At 42.9% G+C, this 23,194-nt stretch overlaps 2 protein-coding genes across 5 annotated transcripts in view; one reads left to right on the top strand and one right to left on the bottom strand.

The window, feature by feature from the left end:
* Positions 1-214: 214 nt before the first annotated feature.
* Positions 215-9,851, top strand: ZBTB33 (zinc finger and BTB domain containing 33). The gene is made up of 2 exons (XM_030575034.1): positions 215-281; positions 5,191-9,851. The coding sequence occupies exon 2, from the start codon at positions 5,193-5,195 to the stop codon at positions 7,242-7,244; it is 2,052 nt and encodes a 683-aa protein (XP_030430894.1). The 5' UTR covers positions 215-281; positions 5,191-5,192; the 3' UTR covers positions 7,245-9,851.
* The window catches only part of TMEM255A (transmembrane protein 255A), a 56,715-nt gene continuing 43,238 nt past the window's right edge, over positions 9,718-23,194 (bottom strand). Inside the window, exons 7-10 of one of the 4 annotated variants that reach the window (XR_004001959.1) lie at positions 22,322-22,484; positions 19,896-20,039; positions 17,998-18,125; positions 14,293-14,377 (exon numbers count right to left, since the gene is read on the bottom strand). Coding sequence is in view for 3 of the 4 variants with exons in the window: in XM_030575035.1 (XP_030430895.1) it covers positions 14,219-14,377; positions 19,896-20,039; positions 22,322-22,484 (466 nt within the window). In the remaining variant the exon portion in view is untranslated. Of the gene's footprint in view, positions 14,378-17,997; positions 18,126-19,895; positions 20,040-22,321; positions 22,485-23,194 lie in introns of all 4 variants that reach the window. The other 3 variants (XM_030575035.1, XM_030575036.1, XM_030575037.1) reach the window with 3 other exon arrangements.

The following is a 23,194-nucleotide window of genomic DNA, read 5'->3' as shown; positions in this document are numbered from 1 at the left end:
GGCCCAGCCAGGCCGGGCAAGTCAAGGCCCGCTCCCGCTTGTACCCCGGCCCGGCCCGAGGCGCGGGGCTGAGGGCGCTCCGGGAGCAGCCGAGCGGGCCCGAGGGCGCTCGGGGCGGGCTTCGAAGGAGGCCGAGCGCGCGCTGGGCGGGTAGGGAGCGCGGCGGCGGCGGGACAGCGCCCCCTGGAGGCCGCGGGGCGCGGCGGCGGGCGGGGCCGCGGCTGCTGGCGAGCTGGTGCCCGTTGTCTGCTGGCGGAAGGAGCGCGGCTCTCGGAGCGCAGGTACCTGGGACCCTCCCCCACGCCGCGGCCTGGGCCCGCCGGCCCCCGGGGGGGGCCCTCTCCCCGGCGGCGGCTCCGCTCCCCTCGCATGAACCAGGAAGGGGCGGCGGCTCCCCCTTTGTGTGGGCAGAGTCTGCCCCTCCCCCCGGCACCGGCTCGTGCCCCCCCACTCGGCCGGCCCGGGCCGCGCTGCTCCTTAGGGCGGCGGGGAGCAGCCAGAGCCGCCCCCCCGCCAGCTTCCACCTACCCCAGCGCCCCGCAGATCCCGCTCACCGCCTAGAGCTCGCCCCTGCGCCCCACAAACCCCCCTCACCGCTCTTCCCACCCCCCAGGTGCTTACCCCTGCCCCCCACAGATCCCCCTCACCGCTCTTCCCAGCCCCCCATGCCCGCCTAGATCCCACCCCCTGCCCCACAGATCCCCCTCCCCAGCCTCACGGGCCCCCCAGGTCCCCCCTCGCTGCTCTTCCCAGCTCCACACGTGCTTGCCCCAGCACCCCCAGATCCCCCGTCACCATTCTTCCCAGCCTCCCACGTGCCTGCCCCAGTCCCCCCAAATCCCCCGTCACCCTTCTTCTCAGGCCCCCTGACCCCCCTCACCACTCTCCCCCAGCACCCCACAGATCCCCCCTCACTGCTCTTCCCAGCCCCCCACGTGCCTGCCCCAGTCCCCCCCGATTCCCCCTCACCACTCTTACCCAACCCCTCACATGCCTGCCCCAGCCCTCCTGCTGCTCTTACTCAGCCCCCCACATGCCTACCCCAGCCCCCCTCCCCCTCACCATTCTTTCCAGCTCCCCACGTGCCTACCCCAGCCCCCTGATCCTCCCTCACTGCTCTTCCCAGCCCCCCACATGCCTGCCCCAGTCCCCCCCGATTCCCCCTCACCACTCTTACCCAACCCCTCACATGCCTGCCCCAGCCCTCCTGCTGCTCTTACTCAGCCTCTCAAGATCTCCCCCGCCCCCTACAGATCCCACTCCCCCAGTCTCACATGTCCCCAAGCACTTCCCCAGATCTCCCCTCACTGCTCTTACCCAACCCCCCATGTTCCTGCCTCAGCCCCCCTGATGTCCCCCTCACAGCTTTTACTCAGCCTCTCATGCCCACCTAGATCTCCCCTGCTTCCCACATATTCCCCTCCCCCAGTCTCACATGTCCCCAGTACCCCATAGATCCCACCTCACTGCTGTTCCCAACATCCCACATGCCTGCCCCCTAAAGATCCCCCTCATTGCTCTTACCCAGCCCCGCACACCCACCTAGATCTCACACCCCTGCCCTCCCCCGGTCCCCCACAGATTCCCCATACCCAGCCTCACACATTCCCCCCCGTGTCCCACAGATCTCATCTCACCACTCTCACCCAGCCTCCCATGCCTGCCTAGATCCCACCCCCTGCCCTCCCCAAACCCTTCACAGATTCCCCCCTTACCACTCCTACCCAGCTTCATGTGCCTACCCCAGCCCCCCACAGATCCCACCTCACTACCATTACCCAGCCCCCCATACCTTCCTAGATCCCACCTCCTTGCCCTCCCGCAGCCTCCCACAGATTCCCCCCGCATCGCTCTTACCTAGCCTCATGTGCCTGCTCCAGCCCACCATGCACTGCCTAGATCCCACCTCCTTGTCCTCCCCCAATCTGCAGCTCCCCAGGCCTCATCTAGATCCGACCCTCCTGTCCTCACTCTTTCCCCACTTAAAGCCCATCTGTCTGCCCTCTCCCATACCCCACCTTACTGTTCTTACCCAGCCTCACATGCCCCAGCCCTCCACCTAGAATCCACCTCCCCATTCCTATCCTGTGCTCTGTGTCCCACCTAAATTCCACCTCATGCCCCTTACCAGCCCCTCAGTATCCCCCGTACACCACTGTGCCCCCAGCAGCCCCTATACACTTCCTGCCAAGCCCCCCCAATAGCTCACCTCACTGTCCCTTCCCTACTCAGCCCCATACATACCCCATGTCTAGTCCGTACTACCCAAACTTCCAGCCTCCAATACTCTCCTCCCAATATCTGGCCTCCAGCCTCACAGCCTTATATAAACAGCCCATGCACAGCTCCCTCAGTTACCAGTTCCCCCCCATACTCCCTATACCTGTGATATCCAGCCTCCAATGTCTGACCCCCAACTCTCTTACTTAAGGCTTAATATTGAAGTCAGAAATGGGGTTGTGTATCGGAACAGTGGTGCTGGGGAATACATCCTCATATTGCCCCACTAATGAAGCCACAATCCTCATACTCTCAATCCCCTTGAATCACAGTAGCTCTCCTGTATCCAGCCCTATACTTAGCCCCAGTATGGCACCCACAGTTCTCCAAGCTCAGCCTTCTAGTCTTCTGTAATTAAAGTGCACACACTTCCCCTTTGAAACATGACAACAGTGCAGCTCTCCTTATATGCTCTGCCTTACCCCCCCCCTCTACAGTTCCTGTATAAATACAAATCCCCCTCAATCCTCAACTAGTTAATACTATACACAGCATTCCCACCCTTTTTGGTATAAGAAACAAAAGTCCCATCCCATTTAATCTTCTAGTTAATATTCTCAAGAGGTGTGTCTTCCCACCTCCCCTGCTAAAGCACTTGGCCCCCTAATCTGCTAGTTTGAGTGCCTTTTTATTTCCCCATATTGCTTCAGGCACAACAATCCCCACCCCCTCCCATGCAGCTGCTCCCCCCCACTTCATCTGCCACCATTACCATGCATTGTTGTCCTCGCCCTTTTCATGCTGCTGCTTGCAACCTCCGCACTCCCTCTTTTCGCACACACCTGCAGTACCCTATCATCTGTGAGTTTCTGTACTTATCTCCTGTGTCCTGTCCTCCCATGCTGCCACTTCTGGAAGGCACAACAATGCAATCAAACATCCATGCTCCTGCATGTGGAGGTCTAGCAAGCTGTTCCCCTACTCATCATCTGCTCCTTAACCTTGAAGTTTTCCTCTCCTCCATACTAGCATCACCTACATTTTAAGACTATTTTATATTATAAAGACTTATTGGCAAGGCATTCTTAATATTTCTTAATGGGACTATTGAAAAGGGGTTTTCAGTTGATACATAATCTAATCCCCCATGTTTGTTTCCTACTGGGTTTTCCCCCCCCTCTGCTCTTCTTTCAAAATGGTTGTGTTACAGCCCTTGGTTCTTCCCCAGGGCTGATTCTTGTTGCAGATCCTCAGTAGCTATCTAGATAGACAAACCACAGTGTATTTGATTCTTTCTCTTTCTGTTGCTTAAATTGCACTCTGAGCAGGCAGGAGGCAACTGAACCTCTCTCTCCATTGACATGTAGAGATTTTTATTTAAAACACAAGTGTTTGAATTCTCACAACTAAGAGGCTGAGGTTGTTGGCAGTGTGCTCAGAGTTTACCCATTTTTAAGGGTTAGTAGCTTTTGTGTTCTTTTGAAATTGCTTGACACCATAAAGGGAAATAATTGATATTTAATTAGTATTGTTTTTAAACCAAAAAGTTCCTATTTCTTTTTGCAATAAAAGCAAGATGTCATAATGATAGTCCTGATAATGCTACAATATTACTTGTAAGCCAACTAATTTTTGGAAAGCCAAATTATATTTAGTAACTTTGAAGTAAAGTTGTTTGATATCTACATTTTCTTCTCCAAAGAAGTAGCATTCTAAAGTTACAGTACTTATTTTTGTGCTAATTCTTTTGAAAAAGAAATGACTATGTAATTGGCTGCAACGTGACCTACAGTGAAGAAGGAACATGAAATTTGCTTAATATTGAGTCAGTAATTATCAACATTTCATAGCGATAAACAGTCGGTCACCTCCCATTTTAAGTAGTTTGTTTGTAATTAATATCTAATATTTTATCTGTTGCTACCAAACCACTTCTAAAATGACATTCTCTCTATGTAAAGGGACCTGTCAGGGTAAAAACTGACATTGTTTCCTTGCCAACTGTGTTTTGAATTTATAAAATCATTTAAAAAAACTTCTTTCCTTTTCACTGTACTGATGGTTTTGCATTGTACTGAAATATTGTATTGGGAGATGAAAATAGACCTGTTGATTTCACTTTCTGGCTCTCCTGCATTAGCATTAGTATCTGGGTTGCACACATAGGGTAGGTAGCCTTGCAAATTTCTGCTCACAAGGAGCAAGTTTTTTGATTTTTTTGGACAGGGAGTAAAATATCCATATCTTTTTCATTAGCATCAATCAATGTGGTAAAGAGCACATGTATAATTTTGTTAGCTGGACTTGTAGTTAACTCAGGACAATTTTGTATGGTTGCTTATATTTACATGTGAAACTTTTTTTTAGTTTTTTTTAAATATTTCTATTTTTTTTAAACTTTAGCTTTGCAGAGCCTAAATCTTGATTATATTGATCTGACATTGACCTTAAGTTAATGGTGTCTCCAGCTAACACTTCATTTGTTATTACTCAGTTGTCTCTCATTTTATTGCACACAGACCTTTGGATATATTTACAGCTATGGAGAACAAGTAGCAGAAATCATTAGACTTACAAACAATACAGTATATGGACCATTTATCAGTGGGAATCAGACTTTGTCTACACTGCTAAACCTATACTGGCACATAGAGTAGCCCTCTAGTGTAGTGGCAGCATACTCTGACAGAGTTTTTCTGTCACTGTAGAAACATCACCTCCCAGATGACGTTAGCTGTGCCTACACTGGGGTTTCATCAACATAGGTATGTTCGTTGGGGTGTGTTTTTTTACACCTTTGACTGACATAGCTATGCTGGTATAAATTTTAAGTGTAGACAAGGCCTCAGAAATAACTTAGTTTGAACGGGGGGAAAACAAAAAATTCCGAATGTGAGGAATCTGTACTGCAGCTGAAAATGTTATAAATTCTGTAAACTAACATGGTTCCTTTTACTTTTCTTTCTGAAGGAATGGAGGGAAAAAAACTGATTTCTGCAACAGACACCCAGTACTCTGGTATGCTACTCCAGTCTTTGAATGAACAACGTGACCATGGACTTTTTTGTGACGTTACTGTTATCGTGGAGGACCGGAAATTTCGAGCCCACAGAAATGTTCTTTCTGCTTCTAGCACGTATTTTCACCAGCTTTTCTCAGTTGCTGGGCAAGTGGTGGAACTGAGCTTTATAAGAGCAGAGGTTTTTGCAGAAATACTCAACTATATATATAGCTCAAAAATAATCCGAGTTCGATCAGACTTACTTGATGAGTTGATTAAATCAGGGCAATTACTAGGAGTTAAATTTATAGCAGAACTGGGTGTACCTCTGTCACAAGTAAAAAGCCTATCTGGTGGCATCCAGGATGGTACTTCAGAAACTTTACCTTCTAGCTCAGATCAAGAGAGTCTTGAAACACAATTATCCCCAACAAAACATGTGAATCAACATGTAATTGGTGGGATGCCTGTTATAACAGAATCATTTTCCTTACATGGTGAAGAATATGAAACTACAAAAATTACAGTGAGTGATTCAGATGATGATGATGATGTCATCTTTTGCTCTGAAATTGTGCCTGCGAAAGAGCGTTCTCCAGAGACCAGTGCAGCGGCACAGAGCCAGCCTTGCTCAAATCCTGCTGTGGTTTCTGACCAAATGTCCTGTAGCACTGGTGGATCTCCCCCTCTAACTAATATTGCAGCAACTCAAAAACTCACTTCCTCTGCCAACCAACCAAGTCCAAACCAAACACAAATTAGTGCTGAATCACTTGACTCTTCAGCTCCAAAGCATTTGACTCCCAACATCATTTTGCTAAATCAGTCTCAACTTAATTCATCACTAAGTGTCAGTTCCTCACATCAACAACACGTGTCTCCTACAGTTAATTTGCTTGGGGAGAGCCAACAGCCATCTAACAATGAGTCTTTAGCTGAAATGGAAACAAATGCTGTTGATGAGGAAGAAGAGGAGGAGGAGGAGGATGTGGAAGATGATGATATCATTAGCTCATCTAGTCCAGGTTCAGTCAGTAGCAGCTCTTTGGTTCAGCAATCTTCTCCCCCCAAAGTAGCGGCATTTGAAGGATCAGGTGTACAGAAAAAACAGGTTGTTACTTTTCCACCACAGGAAACATCTTCCAAACCTGGAGAGTTTAAAATAAAAATCTCAGACGTTCTTACTGGAAGCAACAAGGATTCTTCTATGGGTGTAGCATCAAAACATGTGATGGAAGGTCAAAAGATCATAACCTTAGATACAGCTACTGAAATAGAAGGCTTGTCAACAGGTTGTAAGGTTTATGCAAATATTGGTGAAGATACATATGACATAGTAATTCCTGTAAAAGATGATCCAGATGAAGGAGAAGTCAAACTTGACGAGATGCCTAGAACATCTGGTGATGATCCTGCAAACAGAAAACGTATGAAGCTAAAACATGATGATCACTATGAGCTCATAGTGGATGGAAGGGTCTACTACATTTGTATTGTATGCAAGAGATCTTATGTATGTCTGACAAGTTTGCGGAGACACTTTAATGTTCATTCCTGGGAGAAGAAGTATCCATGTCGATACTGTGAGAAAGTTTTCCCTCTTGCAGAATACCGTACAAAACATGAAATTCACCACACTGGTGAGCGAAGGTACCAATGCTTGACATGTGGGAAATCTTTCATCAATTATCAGGTTATGGCTTCGCATATAAGATCAGTTCATAGTCAAGACCCTTCTGGAGATACCAAGCTTTATCGTTTGCATCCTTGCAGGTCTTTACAGATCAGACAATATGCATATATTACTGATCGTTCAAGCAGTATACCTGTAATAAATGAGGATAGACTTGTTTATCGTGTTGGTGCAGGAAAAGATGATGCTGAAGGAACAACTTCTAATCCTCCAGCCAAGCCCATGACCTGGGATGATATTTTCATTCAGCAGGGAAGTGAATCAATTTTTAAACAAAATCTATCAGAGGGTAGTACTGAATTTGAGTTTGTAATACCAGAGTCTTACTGAAATGCTTTAAGTGCTGAAAAAGCTTCAGTATAGAAAAGGTGCAACTGTTTCAAATGAACTGCTACAAATATTGTAAAACAAATTGTTAAATGAAAACAAGTTTACTTGTTCTACCAAGTCATCAAAGGGTAGTATTTAGATGGATTATTTGTAGCTGCAATTCATCTGAAAGTTTACTTGAATACAGAATAAGACATTTCCAAGGAGCTGTCAGTGTTTTTTCTAGTTCATTAATTTTAATTAAAAAAAAAAAGAGGGAAGTGATAGTTTGACAAGGTACAGTTTCCTTAAATAATTTGAAACATTGTTTTTCTTTTAAAATAATTGGGGTATTTCCTGTACCTTGAAACATTTATTACATAAACTTTTTCTTTCACGTTAGCACTTTAATGCTGAATTCTCTTTTGATGTTAACCCCAAGACCACAATAAGATGTTCAGCATAGCCCCTTGGATATGGCATAATTAAAAAAAATCCCACTGCTCATACATTAACTCTGAACAGTGTATTACTGCAAGGGTCCAAACTACTGATCCATTAGTTTGGAGCAGTGTATTTTTGAACCAGCATCTTAGTTTTGTTTTTCTGGTCAAAATGAACCAATTCGTTGTGAAAATGTTCATACTGATAAGAAAAATTCAGTTTGGGTTAAACTGAACAAGATTTATTTATATGTGTCAATATGGTAAGCAGAGTATTCAGTGGCTGGACCATTATATTTTATTCTTTTTTGCAATGGGGAAAAAATATCAGGCTATGATATTGATGAAAAAGAACATTGAAGAGAAAGATCAAGTTTTGCAGCATGTTTTTAAAATCCTGAGGAATAATGACAGATCTTATTATTATTAAAGAGTATGCTGATTTAGAATGAGTTGCCGCTTTCCTGTTCTGTTCATTATGGCAAAAGGCTTTGATCAGATATTTAAAACATTTTTATAATACTTTTCCTCGCAGAAGACTGCAGAATATGCTTCCTGAAACCGAGAAGTAATGTAAATGATGCCTCAGCTCTGTAGCTGAGACTACTACAGATTTTACAGGCCTGTTTAGCTAGATTTTTAATGAAGTACTGAAAACTTTTCCCAATGGGAAGGGTTGCTTTCAGGAGGACTAAATCAATAATCAAGTTTTTTTTTTTAAAATGTGCTTATATAGGTTCCATGGCTTAGGCATATCAATATTCATTTTCAGTTTTAATAATATCCCTCCTTTCCCATGCAATTGGTACATATTTAGGCACTTGGAAAATAGTTTAGTAAAAGTTCAATTAGAACAAGAAATGCTAGTTTACTTTCAGTACTATCGGCACAGTCACATAGTCTAGCATTTCTGATTTAGTAACTTGTTGAATTTTTGTAAATGATAAGATGAAAATTAAACAGGTTAAACAGTAGATGACTGAAAAGAATTGTTGTGCATAGTGTTAGTTATCAGTAACCTTTCATTAAATCTCTTACCTAAATCACAGTTTAGGATTTTTCTTCTCATATTCATGTTTTAAGAAAAACATTTATTTGATGTTCAGACCAACATTTCTTCACCTTATGGCCTTCAATCGTAAATTTCCAGAAAGATAAGTTCTATTTCAAGGTAAATGGTTTGAATATAATTAACGCTATAATTAACAGGTACCAGAAATCAGTATTTGTAATAATGGGAAGAGGAAGAGAGAATTTGTTTAGCTAGTAGGTATAGTATGCAGCACTTCTGTTTTATAGGCTAAGAATACAATATGTATAAATGTTTTTATATTGTAAATTTACCCTTTTAAAATTAGGAACTAGGATTTAATTCAAAACTATGTGAATTGTCAGAATCATAAAATAGGTTGATTTTGTGTAGATGTTTATAAAAATTGCTCTTTGGGCATCAGGGGAATATTTTAAAATGTGATAGGTTGAATGTTGTTTGAGTTTCATTGATGGCATTTCAGCAGTTACACACAATCCTTTCAAAGAAATAAATATTGATTGCCTATAATAGCCCAGGTTGTACTGACTTACTTAACTGTGTACTAGATAAAAACTTCATGGCCTCATGTCATGAAAAACATTGAGGGTATATTCTAAATTAACCTAGTATGACGCATCTGGAATTAAGCTTGCCTTGCAAAATATGTATCCAGTAATAATGGCTATCAATATTTGCTGCTGATAAGGTTTAAACCTTAAGTTAAACTGTGCCTACTAAGGTGTCTCTTTAGAAAATAAAAACTGGAAAATTAGTGGTTCAAAAGGTGTAGTTTTGCCAGAAGACTCAGGCCTGCATGTGTGTCTCAGTTTTCTATTTTCCTTGGAAGTGTGCTTCGATAGCCAAAGTCCAGAGGTCATGTAAAATAAACTTTTTTTTAAACTTCACTTCCAGTATTTATTGGATTGGAAACATGTTAGACCCCTTCTTTTAAACTCTCTATGGGGCAATAGTTTTTTTATATTTAGATTTCTGGCTATTGTACTTAGGGTGGGTTTTGTTTTTGTTTTTTTTAAATCTTTATCATTACCTTCCGGTTTGACTTAATCCAAAACATTTAGTAAATATTAAGAAATTGGCTCTGGAAAAAAAATTGGATTTACACTAATTGAATCTGAACATGCATTTATATAATTATTACAACATTCAGCAGAGATCCCGTAGCAAACCTAAACATCATTTTACAAATATAAAAGTTAACTTTGATCTGCTACAGAATGTAATAATGATGGTGAAGAGTCCTCACTGTGTGGCTCCTATGGGAATTCATACCACAGCATTCCAATATATAAATAAACAAATACAGAGATAACAAAATTGATAGGTTGCTTATTTATTTTGTACTGTTAAGGCATGCAGCTTATACAAAGATGCAAAAGCTGACAACTGTATACATTGAACATTGGGTTCTACAGCTGTTACCTATCAACTGTTCTGTGTGAAACATTGTTCATTTTTACCAATACTGTAATGTATATACTTGTACAGTCTTTTCCTTAACATAGTTTTTAAAGTTGTGTTCTACTTTTCATTAACCGATAATTGATATTAGTTCTTAGAGCTTTCTATGGCAAAAATAAAAAGTTTTAATTCTAGAGATGTGCAGAATGTTTCTTTTCAAGGGCAATCCACTTTTCTGAGACACTTTGTGTTTCTCAGCAACTGATTTGTGGACCAGCACCCACCCCTGAGGTCTCCCTGACAATTTAGGAAGGCAGTATACCAATTCCTGGGATCAAAAAGGTTGAGAAACACAGCTTTAGATGAGTTAATGTTGATAATTGTCTCATGTAGGACTTTTTAAGGTAGCAGTGAATTCTCAACAAAATGTATGCAATTTAGAGCTTTCTTTTATTAAGCTGAATTAGTTGAACAACGGTGCATATTGTAAACTGCACAATCTAAAAGCATTTTGAGCCAGTATGTTTCTGCTTGACTTCTAATTGGGTTGCACTGGTCTAGAAACTTCAACTTCTTGTTGTCTTATTCAGCTGATGTATTTCAGTTAACTCATGGTGCAGCGACTTCATATTTAATGAAGCTGCAAATAAGTTAATCTCTAATTGGTTATGGTTTGGAATTTTTCCATCTGCAGTTCTTGAGATAATTGATACTTTGGTTGACAAATTATTATTGAAATGGGGTCTAATTCTGCAACCCCTAATAAGTAATACTTACTGGAGCAGGCCCAATAAACTCAATGGGACTATTTGCATGAGTAAGTGCTAAGTACAAGTACTCCTGTTCTTTTTGCGGATACAGACTAACACGGCGCTACTCTGAAACTAATCAGCATAGTAAAACTGATGTGGGGAAAGGATTTGACAAGAAAAACACAGCTGCTCAGAAACTTGTCAAAACCTGTTTGGGGAGAAAATATCAGGAACATTAGTAAAACGTCTCATTCATGTAGGGATTGGACTTGCTCTGCTGGGGTCAACAGCAAAACTCCCACTGACGTGAGTGGTGCAGGATCAAGCCCAGCATAATCTATTGAATTTAATATAAAAATAAGCGAATGGGATACTGTACTGTTTACATTATTCACCTCTGTTTTAAATAAAGCCTTCCATTTTAATGTTCTTCAGCAGAATTTCTCTGTGTGTAGCAGACTACAGAGGATACAGAGCCTTGCACACACTGGATAGCACTTATAAGTGTAACGCCCCTGAAATCAATGGAACTACTCATGTGAATAAGGATTGCAGAATTGTAGTTACCACAACTATAAAATGCATAGGATACATTTGTTCTTTCAACACAATTTACAAAACCAGGGCTCAGTGACTTAACTAGGACTACCAAGGGTAGTGAGCACCATGCCCAGTAAGGTTGGCAGTTCTGGGCCCTAAAATAGCAAATGCTGTTGTAGCTTTTTCTGTAGTTCCTAGTTACATACAAGGAATTTCAGTGTAATGGTTGCAACATTAATACTCAGAAAAGCTGCTAAAATGTAAACTGCAACTTTGTAAAAATTTTTTAAAAGTCACAGTTTTACTTTTGTGAAGTAATAAAAGATGCATATGTGTTGTAATTTTTACATTCGCATAAGACATTATGGATACAGTGCATAACATTGCATTTATGTTCAATGTTTATACTGTTGTTGAAGCAGAAGGAAAACAGCAAGTTGAACAGAAAATCCCAATAATGCTTCTAATGTTAATGTTGAGTTGTCCTTTTATAATGAATTTAAAGCAGCATTGCAGCTTTTGCTTAAATATACCAGCATATAACAATAAATAAAAAGCTCAAAGGTTTGGAAAAAAAAAGCATTGACAATTTCTTAGGTTTTCTGCTTCTGTCAGGCCAAAGGTACTAACAATACACTTGCTTCCAAAGATCCTTTTTATGGCACTGCGTTATTTTTCTCCCCTCATGACTGTGCAATGCGCCTTAGTTCTGACCTGCAATATCCCCTGTGCCTTGTAGCCCTATTTAATAGAGATAGGCACAAATGGTATACTATTTTCCAGGTGAGGTTTGGACTGTAACTTTTATTTCAAAGCTCTAGAAGTAAAATACTATTAAAAAAAAATGTATGCAATATATTTCTCACAGGGAGTAGTACCATGGGTGCTGTCACTTTTTTTTATATGCATGCAAAGTCTCTTTTAAAGATGTGATTGAGTTGAACAGCTGTGAGGTTAATTTAGAACAGACGGGGTATTAGTGTGCTAATTTATTTCTGGTGCCCAAACTTACGGGAGCTGTATTTTAAACCATATATAATGGCGGGGGGGGGAGTCTACTGGAACATGTTCTGCATACACTACTGCTTTAGATCCAGTGGGTATCTTGCATGTATTTCTCCTCCTCCCACCATTTTCTAAGAAGAAATATTTCGTTGTCCAGAGACAAGTTTTACATTTGCTTCTGGTTGAACAATTTATTCTCTTTTTAGTTTGACACTAGATGGACTTGTATCCGACAGGGAAGTGATGAGTCTAAAAAACTGCCCAAATGCTTTGCAAATGTACAGGGTTAAAAGCAGCATGTTAAAGTTTGGTTGTACTCTGGGAGTGACATTGTGGGTCCCGCATGTATCTTCCTTTCTGACACTATCTCACATGTGGTTAGGTTGAAAGTAGAAAGATGCTGCAATCTGAAGTCCAACTGTATTCGTTGTGGCTCACATAACAGCATAAAACTCTACAAGCCAAATTTTGCTCTCCATTACATTTTGTCTGGATTGAAGTGACACAGCTGTAGATGGGTGCAGCCTTACAGTTTACACTTCTTTAGGTGCAGGAGCTGAAACAGAATCAGCCTTTTCGGTATAGCAAGTAAAAAGCAGAGATCTTATTTTTATCCCCAAAGTAAACGGATGGAATGCTCAGAGTGAGTGGTTCTGAACAGAAAGTTGCCAAATGAAATCACTTCTTGGGCAAGAACCACTTTAAAGGAGCATTGTGCCACTTAATAAAGTTGATTTTTTTTGTTATGCAAGATGCATGCAAAACTTGCATGAAATCTAGATCAGCACAACTATCATTTGAAGATTAAAAGAAAGACACAACAATAACAGCAAATTCTTATCAACTTTGTCCTAGGCTATCGGTTACATGGTGTTGAATTTTATCCACAAGAGACTTACATCTTGAGAACAAATAGTGGAAATTCATTACATGCAGCCTGTAATACAGCCACTAAAAAAGTTCTTCTACAGGATGCTAACTCAAAACAATTTATACAAATTTCCCGACCAAAAGAAGGAAAACACATGGTTTTGCTGAAATGACTTGTGGACAGTGTCGGATGCTTTTGCTTAGCAGAACACAGAAAACTGCATCTTTCTATTTAGGAGATATCTACAATCCAATTGCTGATACATAACCACCCAAACTGTGACTTTTATATTTATACATACCAGAACTAACAATACTCTGTTCGATATTATACCTCCTACCTTATGATGCATCCTGAAACAAGCCAGCCTGGCTAGTGCAGTTCTCTCTTTCAGCAGGCGCTATTCCAGTTGTTGGACTACTACAGGACATCATATCCTATAGAATTATTTTTCCATCAGTTTGTATTATGTTTTAAGAAACTCATGCTCTTCTTTGGATTTTCCTTTGATAAGGATGTAGACTGTAAGCAATGAAAGATGTGAACTACATTCCATGGCCCAGCAATGTCCTGCCAGTAGGAAGCGAAAGGCCAAACAAAATTAACATCAGAGTTGATTTGCAAGCACCCTCACCTTTAGAGCAAAAGAGTAGGCTGGGGCAACTCCTGGTTCTGGCTAACCCCACTCCAGGTGACTGCTCAGCTCAAGATGAAGCATGGCAGACTGCGATCAATACTCCGACCAGGCAGCACCTCTTAAAAATCAAGGACTACTGTGAATCATATTGTAAAACAGAGGCCTCCTTGCTCTATACACAGTTGTTAAACCCCTACATAAGTCTTGCAAGAATTGTCTTCTGTAATGTTCTCTTCCACCTCAATGAAATATAAATACAAAATGTTCACAATTATTTCAACAGCACATTTTTTCTTTATGGTGTATAAGGTGGTGGCTTTTCAAAAGGAGGAAAATATGGTGGGGAATAGCGAGGAGGAGCATTGGAGGACCACATGTAGCTTGGAGATGGTGACATTGACTGGGGGTCATCTGAAAGGCCAGAAGGAGTGGAGGCTGGAAACACACTGGAATGCTGCGCAGAAGAGACAGAGATACTTTTTGTCAATAGCAAGCTTGAAAAGAATACAAGGTAAATAAGCATTTCTTAACCTCCTACACTGAAAGGGACACTGGTCGGTTTAAAAATTTTTTTTTTTTTATCAAGCAGTATGATGTTCCTAATGTTTTACACCTTGATCCTGCAAACACGTGTTATACACATGCTTAACTTTATTCAGATTAATAGCCCCACCGAAGTCAAGCTAAGCAGATGAGTAACCATTGGCAAGATAAGAGCTTAAGATTGTTAAAATTTAGAATTAAATTTGATTTCCCTTTCATCATTTCTGCTCTTTACTTAACACATTTAATTAAGCTTACACAATTAACACAGACTAGTCAATTTCATCCTTTGTTTTTCATACATTAGACCATTGCTGTAATGTTTAGGTTGCAACCGCTGCCTGAGAATCAAATCTTTCTGTATGTGTGTTTGGCTTTTATATGAATTAAGGGGGAGGGGGAAACATGACTTCAATTTTGTATAACCAAATTTGTCTCACAAAACTTACATATTTCTCCTAGGCTACTCAGTAGTGTCCCTTTAAATTGATGAAGGCAGCATGGCTTATTCCTATTTTAGTAAGCATTTTATTTGGAAAAACAAAACAGTCGCATGGCCAAAATAAGTTCTACTCCTAAAACTGTCTTCATGTAAATAGCAAATAATGGGTTTAAAGCATTCCACCATAAAATATTGACACTGTTTGAAAATTGTTAACATGTTGCCATCTGTCTAGAAACAAGTCAAACAAAGGAGTTAGGAAGAAGGGATGAGACACAATGAAGCAAGCCTCAACACTTCATTCAATCATTTCTCCCACAAGATTCCCTACGCTTTCATCCATGACCACCCTTTCCTGGGCTGCTCTGGGTGCTCCCCTCTTTGCAGTCAGAGCCATCCCAAAGACCCACTTCTACTGCGATATCTGTAAGAAACTGGTCATGGCCGGTCGATAATGGCAAGGTTGTGAAGGATTGGGGATAATCTAGACATTTTAGCATTTAACGAACAGAGCACCATACAATTGTATTATATGCCAGGTTATAACAAATTACCGCTTGGACCTCCTCCTCTTTTTTTGGTTTGTCTTTTATACCGTGAATGTTTTGGGCAGCCTGCAAAGCACCTCGTATACTGATGAAGTTACTTGGTACCTTGCAGTAATCTGAGAGCCAAGAGTGACTTATGGTGAGGACAAAATCTTTGCATTGTGCTGCAAAGGAAGATGCTATGCGCACATGTGTCCTGATTGTGTGTCAGAGAAGAGCATTTATAGCTTTGTGGGACTCAAGTGTAAACAGCAATAGAGTGTGAAGATAGGGTTTAGCCTTTTGGGGCAGATTGCCTGTGTGAAAATTGCTTTAAATAAAAAAATTATATTAGAGGTCACACACACACCCCTCACTTCTCTATTACAGGTCTGTTACAGCTTATTGTGTAAATATTGTGCTACGAGTTAAAGGCAGGCTTGGAGCCCTGTGGAGCAGATTGTGGGAGTCCACAAAAAAGTCTCCGAAACCAAAGGCTTGTGGTTTTGATTACGCTTTTAGATGGCAAAACAGCTTTCCCTCACCTCTCGATTAGGGCCAAGCCCTTCCTACCTGCCAAGTTTCAGCCGTTTGAATCCCCCAAAACTCTGAGGCATGAAATATGGGGTGACTTAGCTGCAGCGGGTGCTGCTGTGGTATTGGCTAGAGAACACAACGTTGGGTTTTAAACATTACAAAGCACCCATGTGTTGCTGCCTAGCAACAGCCATGAGCCTTTGAGGAGAGCCGGCTTTGTTGCAGCTGTGGAGTAGGCCTGGCTTATTTTGGCTCCAGCCAGCAGTCAGATTTTATTAATGAAGCAGGCCCCTGAAAGGGCTGCACTTTTGATTCCTCCTTGTCTAAAAGGAACAACAGGCGGAATGGGCCGCTGCTGAGACGAAACAACCTACTCATTTGCATTTTCTTTTCAGTGCCAAACCTGGCTTGCTACCTGCAGAAGTCAAAGCCTTGTAGGAGTGACAAGGTGAATGACTAGCATAGTGCTATTTTCATGCAGAGGCTGACAGCTTCCTGCCTGCTACATTTGTGCTAGGCATGTTACAATGGGATGAAAGGCAACGGTCTGCTGCCACTGCCATTGCAAATGGCTGTTTCAAGTGATTGGACTGTCATGGACCACAAGAAGCCTGTCTAGGCTCACACCTGGCATGAAACAATCTCAACCCAACCCCTAAAAGTTTGTGTGCCTAAAAACTAACAAAGACTCAGCTCAGCCACGCTGATGACACATGCACAAAGTTGGAGAGAGTTTGCCAGTAGTTAGGGAAGGAGACGGAGTCAGGAGACCTGGGTTTTCTATTCCAGGCTCTATTAGAAATGTTGGCTTCTTTGTTTTCTGATCAAAGTGATAGAGTGACTGTGCAGAAGAGTTAATTGGCTAGCTCCTTTTAGTAGGAGATGTGCAGTCCTTCAGGAGGGATTTAATGAGGAGAAGGGAGTGGCCTCACATTCCACACAGAGGGAGCTGTGTGGAAGAAGGTGCAGAGACATTTAATGGAACATGCAGACAAATGGGGCACTGAGGCTGCCACCAGAGGAGAAGGGGACTGAGAGACAGAGATGGGTAAGTAGGGAGAGGCAAAGTTAAGCAGGGCCTAGAAAGAGATGATAAGAAACTGGAACAGTCTGAGGGAACAATTTCCAAGGCCCTTAGTGACCTAGGAGCTTAAGTCTAATTGAAAATCAATGAGACCGAGCCTCCTCAGTGTCCAAGTCACTTCTGAAAATGGGACTCCAGTGTTTGTGAAAATGTTCCCTTTAGTCTGCACACAGGTTTTGTACCCATTAAACTGTCCCAGTTTAGGAATAGCACATTCATCAGTACAGCGCCTTAGAAAGGTTCTTGTCAGTATAGTTCATTTTGGTAAATGTATAGGAATCGGCTATCCTGAGGTAGCCCTTTCATAGCGGTGTAAGTCCACAGGCCGGGGGTGGCACCGATCTAGTGAAATTGGTACAGAATGTGTATATGAAAAGCCTTAAAAATCTTGAGTCTAGGAATACTTAACAAAATCTTCCTGATGTCAGTGTTACCTAACAGCATCAGAGGGGCGACAGAACTTGGAGGGCTATTGTTAAACAGAGAAGACTGAGGACAGGGGAAGGTTTGAAACGTACATTGCAGCTTCTTTCTTAAATTATCAAAAAAAGCCACCAAAATACTAATAATAAATAAGGATCCACTTGTTAAACCCAACAGCACAAATGTTCCGAGTCCTGGCACACCTCCCAGAGGATACTTCGGCCATAGGGAAGGGATGTAAAGGACCATGCAGGATCATATTATGAATTTCTAATACAACCTATTCTGAGGGACCTCTCGGTTTGACCCTTAGCACGTTGCACGTGTGACACTTCCCACGGGTACCCAGCATTGGGAGGCACCTCACTACCACCTGGCCTTAACATGAGGAAGCCTTGTCTGTGCCTGCTGCGGATCAGCTCTCTGAAAGCACCAGTCTCGGGCAGCAATCGCATTGCCTTCCAGGCTACCACAGGCCTCGCTCTCTCTCTACAGGTTAGCAATAGGCACACTCCTACCCCTGAATCCTCTGAGCATCGCTCTGGCGTGCTTAATCCCTGGTCCAATCGCAGAACTCTCAGGCTCACTACTCCCGAAGGAACAGTTCACACCACCTTGCAAGAGCCAGCTCAGGATCACCACTCCTCTTAACACACAGCAAGTAGATAGATAGGTAGTAAAAACAAGAATAAGTTTATCATCAAAGAACAGATTCAAGGGATGGCAAATAAGAATATTAGAAAAAAATGGTTACACGCAAAACAAACACAAAGGCCAGAGCCTAAACTTCACTTACTAGACATTGCCCTATCTCCTACAAAACAGTTTACTCCCAAGTACTTTTCTCAGTGTTTTAAACTAGTTTAGCTGAGATCCCTTCTCATATGATCAAACCTGCTTGAAGGTTTGAAGCCTGAAGCCACCTAAATACTAATCATAAATAAGGATCCACTTGTTAAATCCAACAGCACAAATGTTCCGAGTCCTGGCACAACTCCCAGAGGATACTTCGGCCATAGGGAAGGGATGTAGAGGACCATGCAGGATTATATTATGAAGTTCTTATACAACCTATTCTGAGAGACCTCTCAGCGTGACCCTTAGCACATGGCACGTGTGACTTCCTTCAGGCTTTTCCATTCAGCCCGAAGGAATCACTAGAGGTTCATCTGCCTCCACATACTAATGATGAGCATGTTGCTCAGACATTCAATGGTTGCCCACTGTGAACTATGCAATACTCAATTTAAACGGGGGGGATAGCTCCATGGTTTGAGCATTGGCCTGCAAAACCCAGGGTTGTGAGTTCAGCCCCTGAAGGGGCCACTTAGTGATCTGAGGCAAAATCAGTACTTGGTCCTGCTAGTGAAGGCAGGGGGCTGGACTCAATGACCCTTCAGGTCCCTTCCAGTTCTAAGAGATAGGTAATCTCCATTTTTTAATTCTTTTTTATAACATGACCAGCCATGACACTGAGATAAGTGACTCTTCCCCCCTGCCTGACAGGAGTACATAGACCACTTCTGGTGACCCACCTTAACTCACAAACATAAAGAACATATTTTTTAGTATATATACAAAAGTCTTCACATATTTTCTGTACATACATCTTGCAATGATTCTGATTACTTGCATGGCAGGCTTTCACTAGAGACCTTACATGATATTCTTTGGCAGACTAGAACGTAGATACCAAACCCAGGGGATCTCTGTACCTCTGGGTGCTCCTGTGCCCTCTGCCCGTGGGCATCAAGAGATCCTTGGGTTGCAGTAGGGTTGAAAGAGGCACAATTTGTTACTTTTCCCTGCAGGCGGAGGCTCGACTATACTGCCTGAAGGTACGTTTATACTGAAATCACTGTGTGGTGGCAGCTCACACAGACATCCTGGAGCTAGCTTTAATCTAGTCAAGCTGCGGCAGCATGCACTTGAGCATGGGCTGTACAAGCCCTCCTGGAACTCTGGATAATTACTTGTAGAGCCAGATGAAAGCTAGGTTGGGTATGGCCACTCGAGCGGCAGTCGCACCCTGTGGCTGCAGTCTGGACATGCCCTTAGTGAAACTTAAATACAGGGCTCAAGAACAGGACCCCTCAGGGGGTTGTGAAGTTATTACATGGGGGATCACGAGCTGTTAGCCTCCACCCAAAACCCCGCTTTGCCTCCAGCATTTATAATAGTGTTAAATATATTAAAGTGTTTTTCATTTATTAAGGGGGGGGTCGTACTCAGAGGCTCGCTATGTGAAAGGGGTCACCAGTACAAAAGTTTGAGAACCACTGCTCAAGAACAAGGAGCAGGTTTGCTGGGAAGTTCTAGCGCCCTCTGTAGGTAGATGTCTGGGGAAGAGAGACCGTCATGGTCCCAAGGCTAGGGTATTCTTATCTAGTTAACACTACTGTCCGTTGTGCCATACCTGGAAGTCATACGCTGAGTATGGTGGCAGGTGAGGAGTGCTGTGGTAGTAAGTGTTGTAAGAAGTCACCTGTGGCCTTGAGTAATAGGACACTGAGGGATGTGCGTTTTCAACTGTACAGTTTAGTGTAGGAAGGGAGGGAGTCTGTTGAGACAAAGATACACACAGTCTGACACAAAGGTTAACCTGCACCTGTCCCACACTCCCAGATAACTGACACCTGCATGACTGCAGAAGTGATTTAAAGGAACAGTGACTGATTTCAGAGCCAAGTTCTGGTGAATTAACTTGCAAATCAGTCTGATTGCTCTGAAGTCAATTCATCCTTTAGCTATTCAGTGTTTCCTTTAAGAATGAACAGAACAAACTGGCCAAAGCCCATCCCACACTAGTACTCAAATGAAGTGGATTTTCAGAATGGCTTCATGAATGGGAGAAGGAAACTGTTTTAAAAACTGGCTAGTCTAGTAGGCTAATCTCTTGTTTGCACCAGTGCACTAAAATGCATTGGACATTACAACTCTTCCTTCCAGCAGAATTCAGAGATGGTTCTGTATTTCTCTCTTTGCATACTTTACAGTTCATTTGGTTTGGACTGAGCTTAGGAGACAATACTACTTAGCTATGCATGACCAGGAGGCAAATCTTTACCAGTGACTTGGCATGTCCCTCATATTTTGACAATATACCTCTACCCTGTTACGACGCCACCTGATATAACGTGAATTTGGCTATAACACAGTAAAGCAGCGCTCCGGGGGGTGGAGCTGTGCACTCCAGCGGATCAAATCAAGTTCAATATAACGCGGTTTCACCTACAATGTGGTAAGATTTTTTGGCTCCTGAGGACAGCGTTATATTGTGGTAGAGGTGTATATTTTGGTTGGGACGATTTTGATGGATTTTGAAGAGAGGGTAGGACAATCTATTCTTCTGAAATCAGGCACATTGGATAAAGAGCATGTTACTAATCCTGCAAGAGGAATACATCATCTTACCTTATCATCAAACTCTGTCCCATCCTTTTCATTTAGTATCATGCCAAACGAGCCACAGAGGACAGAAAAGACATGAATTTGCTTCTGCGACTATTCAACTCTCCTTCTATTTAATGGAAATGGTAGTGGTTGTTCAAAGAGTAACCAGGCAGCATTGACTCTATGACCCTGTGTATGCCATAGCACAGTGGTTTTCAAACTTTTTTTCCGGTGACCCAGCTGAAGAAAATTGTTGATGCCGGCGACCCAACGGAGCTGGGGATGAGGGGTTTGAGTTGTGGGAGGGGCTCCGGACTGGAGCAGAGGCTCTGGGTTGGGGCCAGGGATAAGCAGTTTGCGGTGCAGGAAGGGGCTCTGGGTTTGGGGGGTCTCAGGGCTGAGATGGGATTGGAGCATGGGGTTGGGGCGTGGGCTTATGTCGAGTGGCTCCCAGTCAGTGGTGCAGTGGGGGTACTAAGGCAGGCTTCCTGCCTGTCCTGGCACTGGGGACCGCACTGCGCCCCGCCAATGGGAACTGGCCAATGGAAGTGTGGAGCTGGTGCTCAGGGCGGGAGCAGCGTGCAGAGCCCTGTGGCCCCTGTCTAGGAGCCGGAACTGCTGCTGGCCGCTTCTGGGGCACAGCACAGTGTGGGAACAGGTAAGGACTAGCCTGCCTTAGCTGGGCAGCACTGCTGATGGGACTTTTAATGGCCTGGGTCGGCAGTGCTGACCAGAGCCACTGCAACCCAGTGACTTACATTCCATGACCCAGTACTGGGTTGCAACCCACAGTTTGAAAACCACTGCCGTAGCACATGCCCTATTCAAGCCTACTGAAGTCCCACTTATTGTCAGACCAGTATTTCCATCTTCTTCCAAGGCACAAATTATCTTATCTGGTTTCCCTCCAAAATCAGCTTCAGCTGTTTTACACAATGAAGAAATCAAGTGGATAGATTGGATGAACTGAATGGTAAGTATCCTGTAAAATTAATATAATGGTGATGGTAAAAATTCTGAAACAATTCATAAATCTAAGAGCCACCTAAACATGTTTCTTCTTAAAAGGGCCATCAGGCAAAATATTCATTTTAAAAGGGAATTCCTCCATGGTGGAAGCGGAGATTGTTGCTGCTGACTTAATCTTACATTTCTTCATGTGCTTATTTGTTAATCGTTTGCAATTCCCTTTGCTTAGACAGTGTTGTCAGATCCACCAGTTTAGTCAGTTTCACTTTCTGCTTATAGTTATTTCAGTTCCTTTTTCTCAGCACAAGCACAATGGTGCGTGATCTGGATTCAAACATAGTAAAGGATATTTAAACAACCACAGTAATACCACTGCCAGTGAGGTTTTTAAGGCTGTTTTAAAAGAGCACCCTACATTTGTGAGTCTAAACTTGTCTGATCATATCCCTTTCATTTCTCTAGCAATCTGCATCATCTTACCATGTCTTTAAAGCCTCCAAGGATTGCAGCTGTGATGATCCCTAGAAACAATCCGACTATGTTCAAAATTGTCGCTGACCAGAGCAAGTGGTAAAGGTGAATGATATCCTGGCAGCTGCTGACATCAATATATTCATAGTACCCACCAGAAATTTCCACTCTGCTGGATTAGAAAAGAATTAAACAGTATAATAAAATCCAAAAAAGCCCACCTGAACCACAGACTGCATTCCTGCAATGGACCAGGGGTCCCAACATCAGTGAGATGTTCCCAGAAGTAAGGCCTGTTGGAGTAGGTTCATCATGTTGTGACCTGAATTTTGACATCTCCTCCTCACATGATCATGGCAGTGGAGAATACTCAGCCTGAATACACAGTGACGGAAACATATCCCGCAAGCCCCCCTGAATGTCACTGGAGTCAGTGAGTTATGGGTGGGTGAAGCTGCAATCTCAGAGTTGCCTCTTACATTTCTACCTCATTTCCTCCAGTTAGCACTGGGCTGCTTATTGCCAGAATAATAGATAATTAACCAAATGCTCTGTCCTAATACAGCACCATTGATCTCAAAGCACTGTCCACACTTAAAATTTCTCACCCCTCCCTGAGAAGTCGGTCAGCATTACCACAGCCATTTGATAGAGGGACAATTTATAGACACAGAGGACACATAGCTTGACCAAGTCTATGCAGTAGCAGAATTGGGAATTGAACTCTGGAGTCACTTAAGTGAAGTTTGGTAAAAGGCTGATATTCTATATGTATGTCATCAGATGTTTACATAAAGCCTTTCAATCCAACCGTTCCCAAGGGCATTACAGACTGATAACCTCTGCACACGAGCTAGCCCATTCCCCTCCTGAAATTCGCAC

This window comes from Gopherus evgoodei, chromosome 9 (genome assembly GCF_007399415.2).
Source record: "Gopherus evgoodei ecotype Sinaloan lineage chromosome 9, rGopEvg1_v1.p, whole genome shotgun sequence".
In the NCBI taxonomy this organism is placed as follows: domain Eukaryota; kingdom Metazoa; phylum Chordata; order Testudines; family Testudinidae; genus Gopherus; species Gopherus evgoodei.
The sequence above is the reverse complement of the archived record's forward strand: the minus strand, read 5'-3'. Positions and strand labels throughout refer to the sequence as shown.

Excerpts from the sequence above, each read along its gene's own strand:
- ZBTB33 (XM_030575034.1), top strand. The coding sequence starts at position 5,193 with ATGGAGGGAAAAAAACTGATTTCTGCAACAGACACCCAGTACTCTGGT.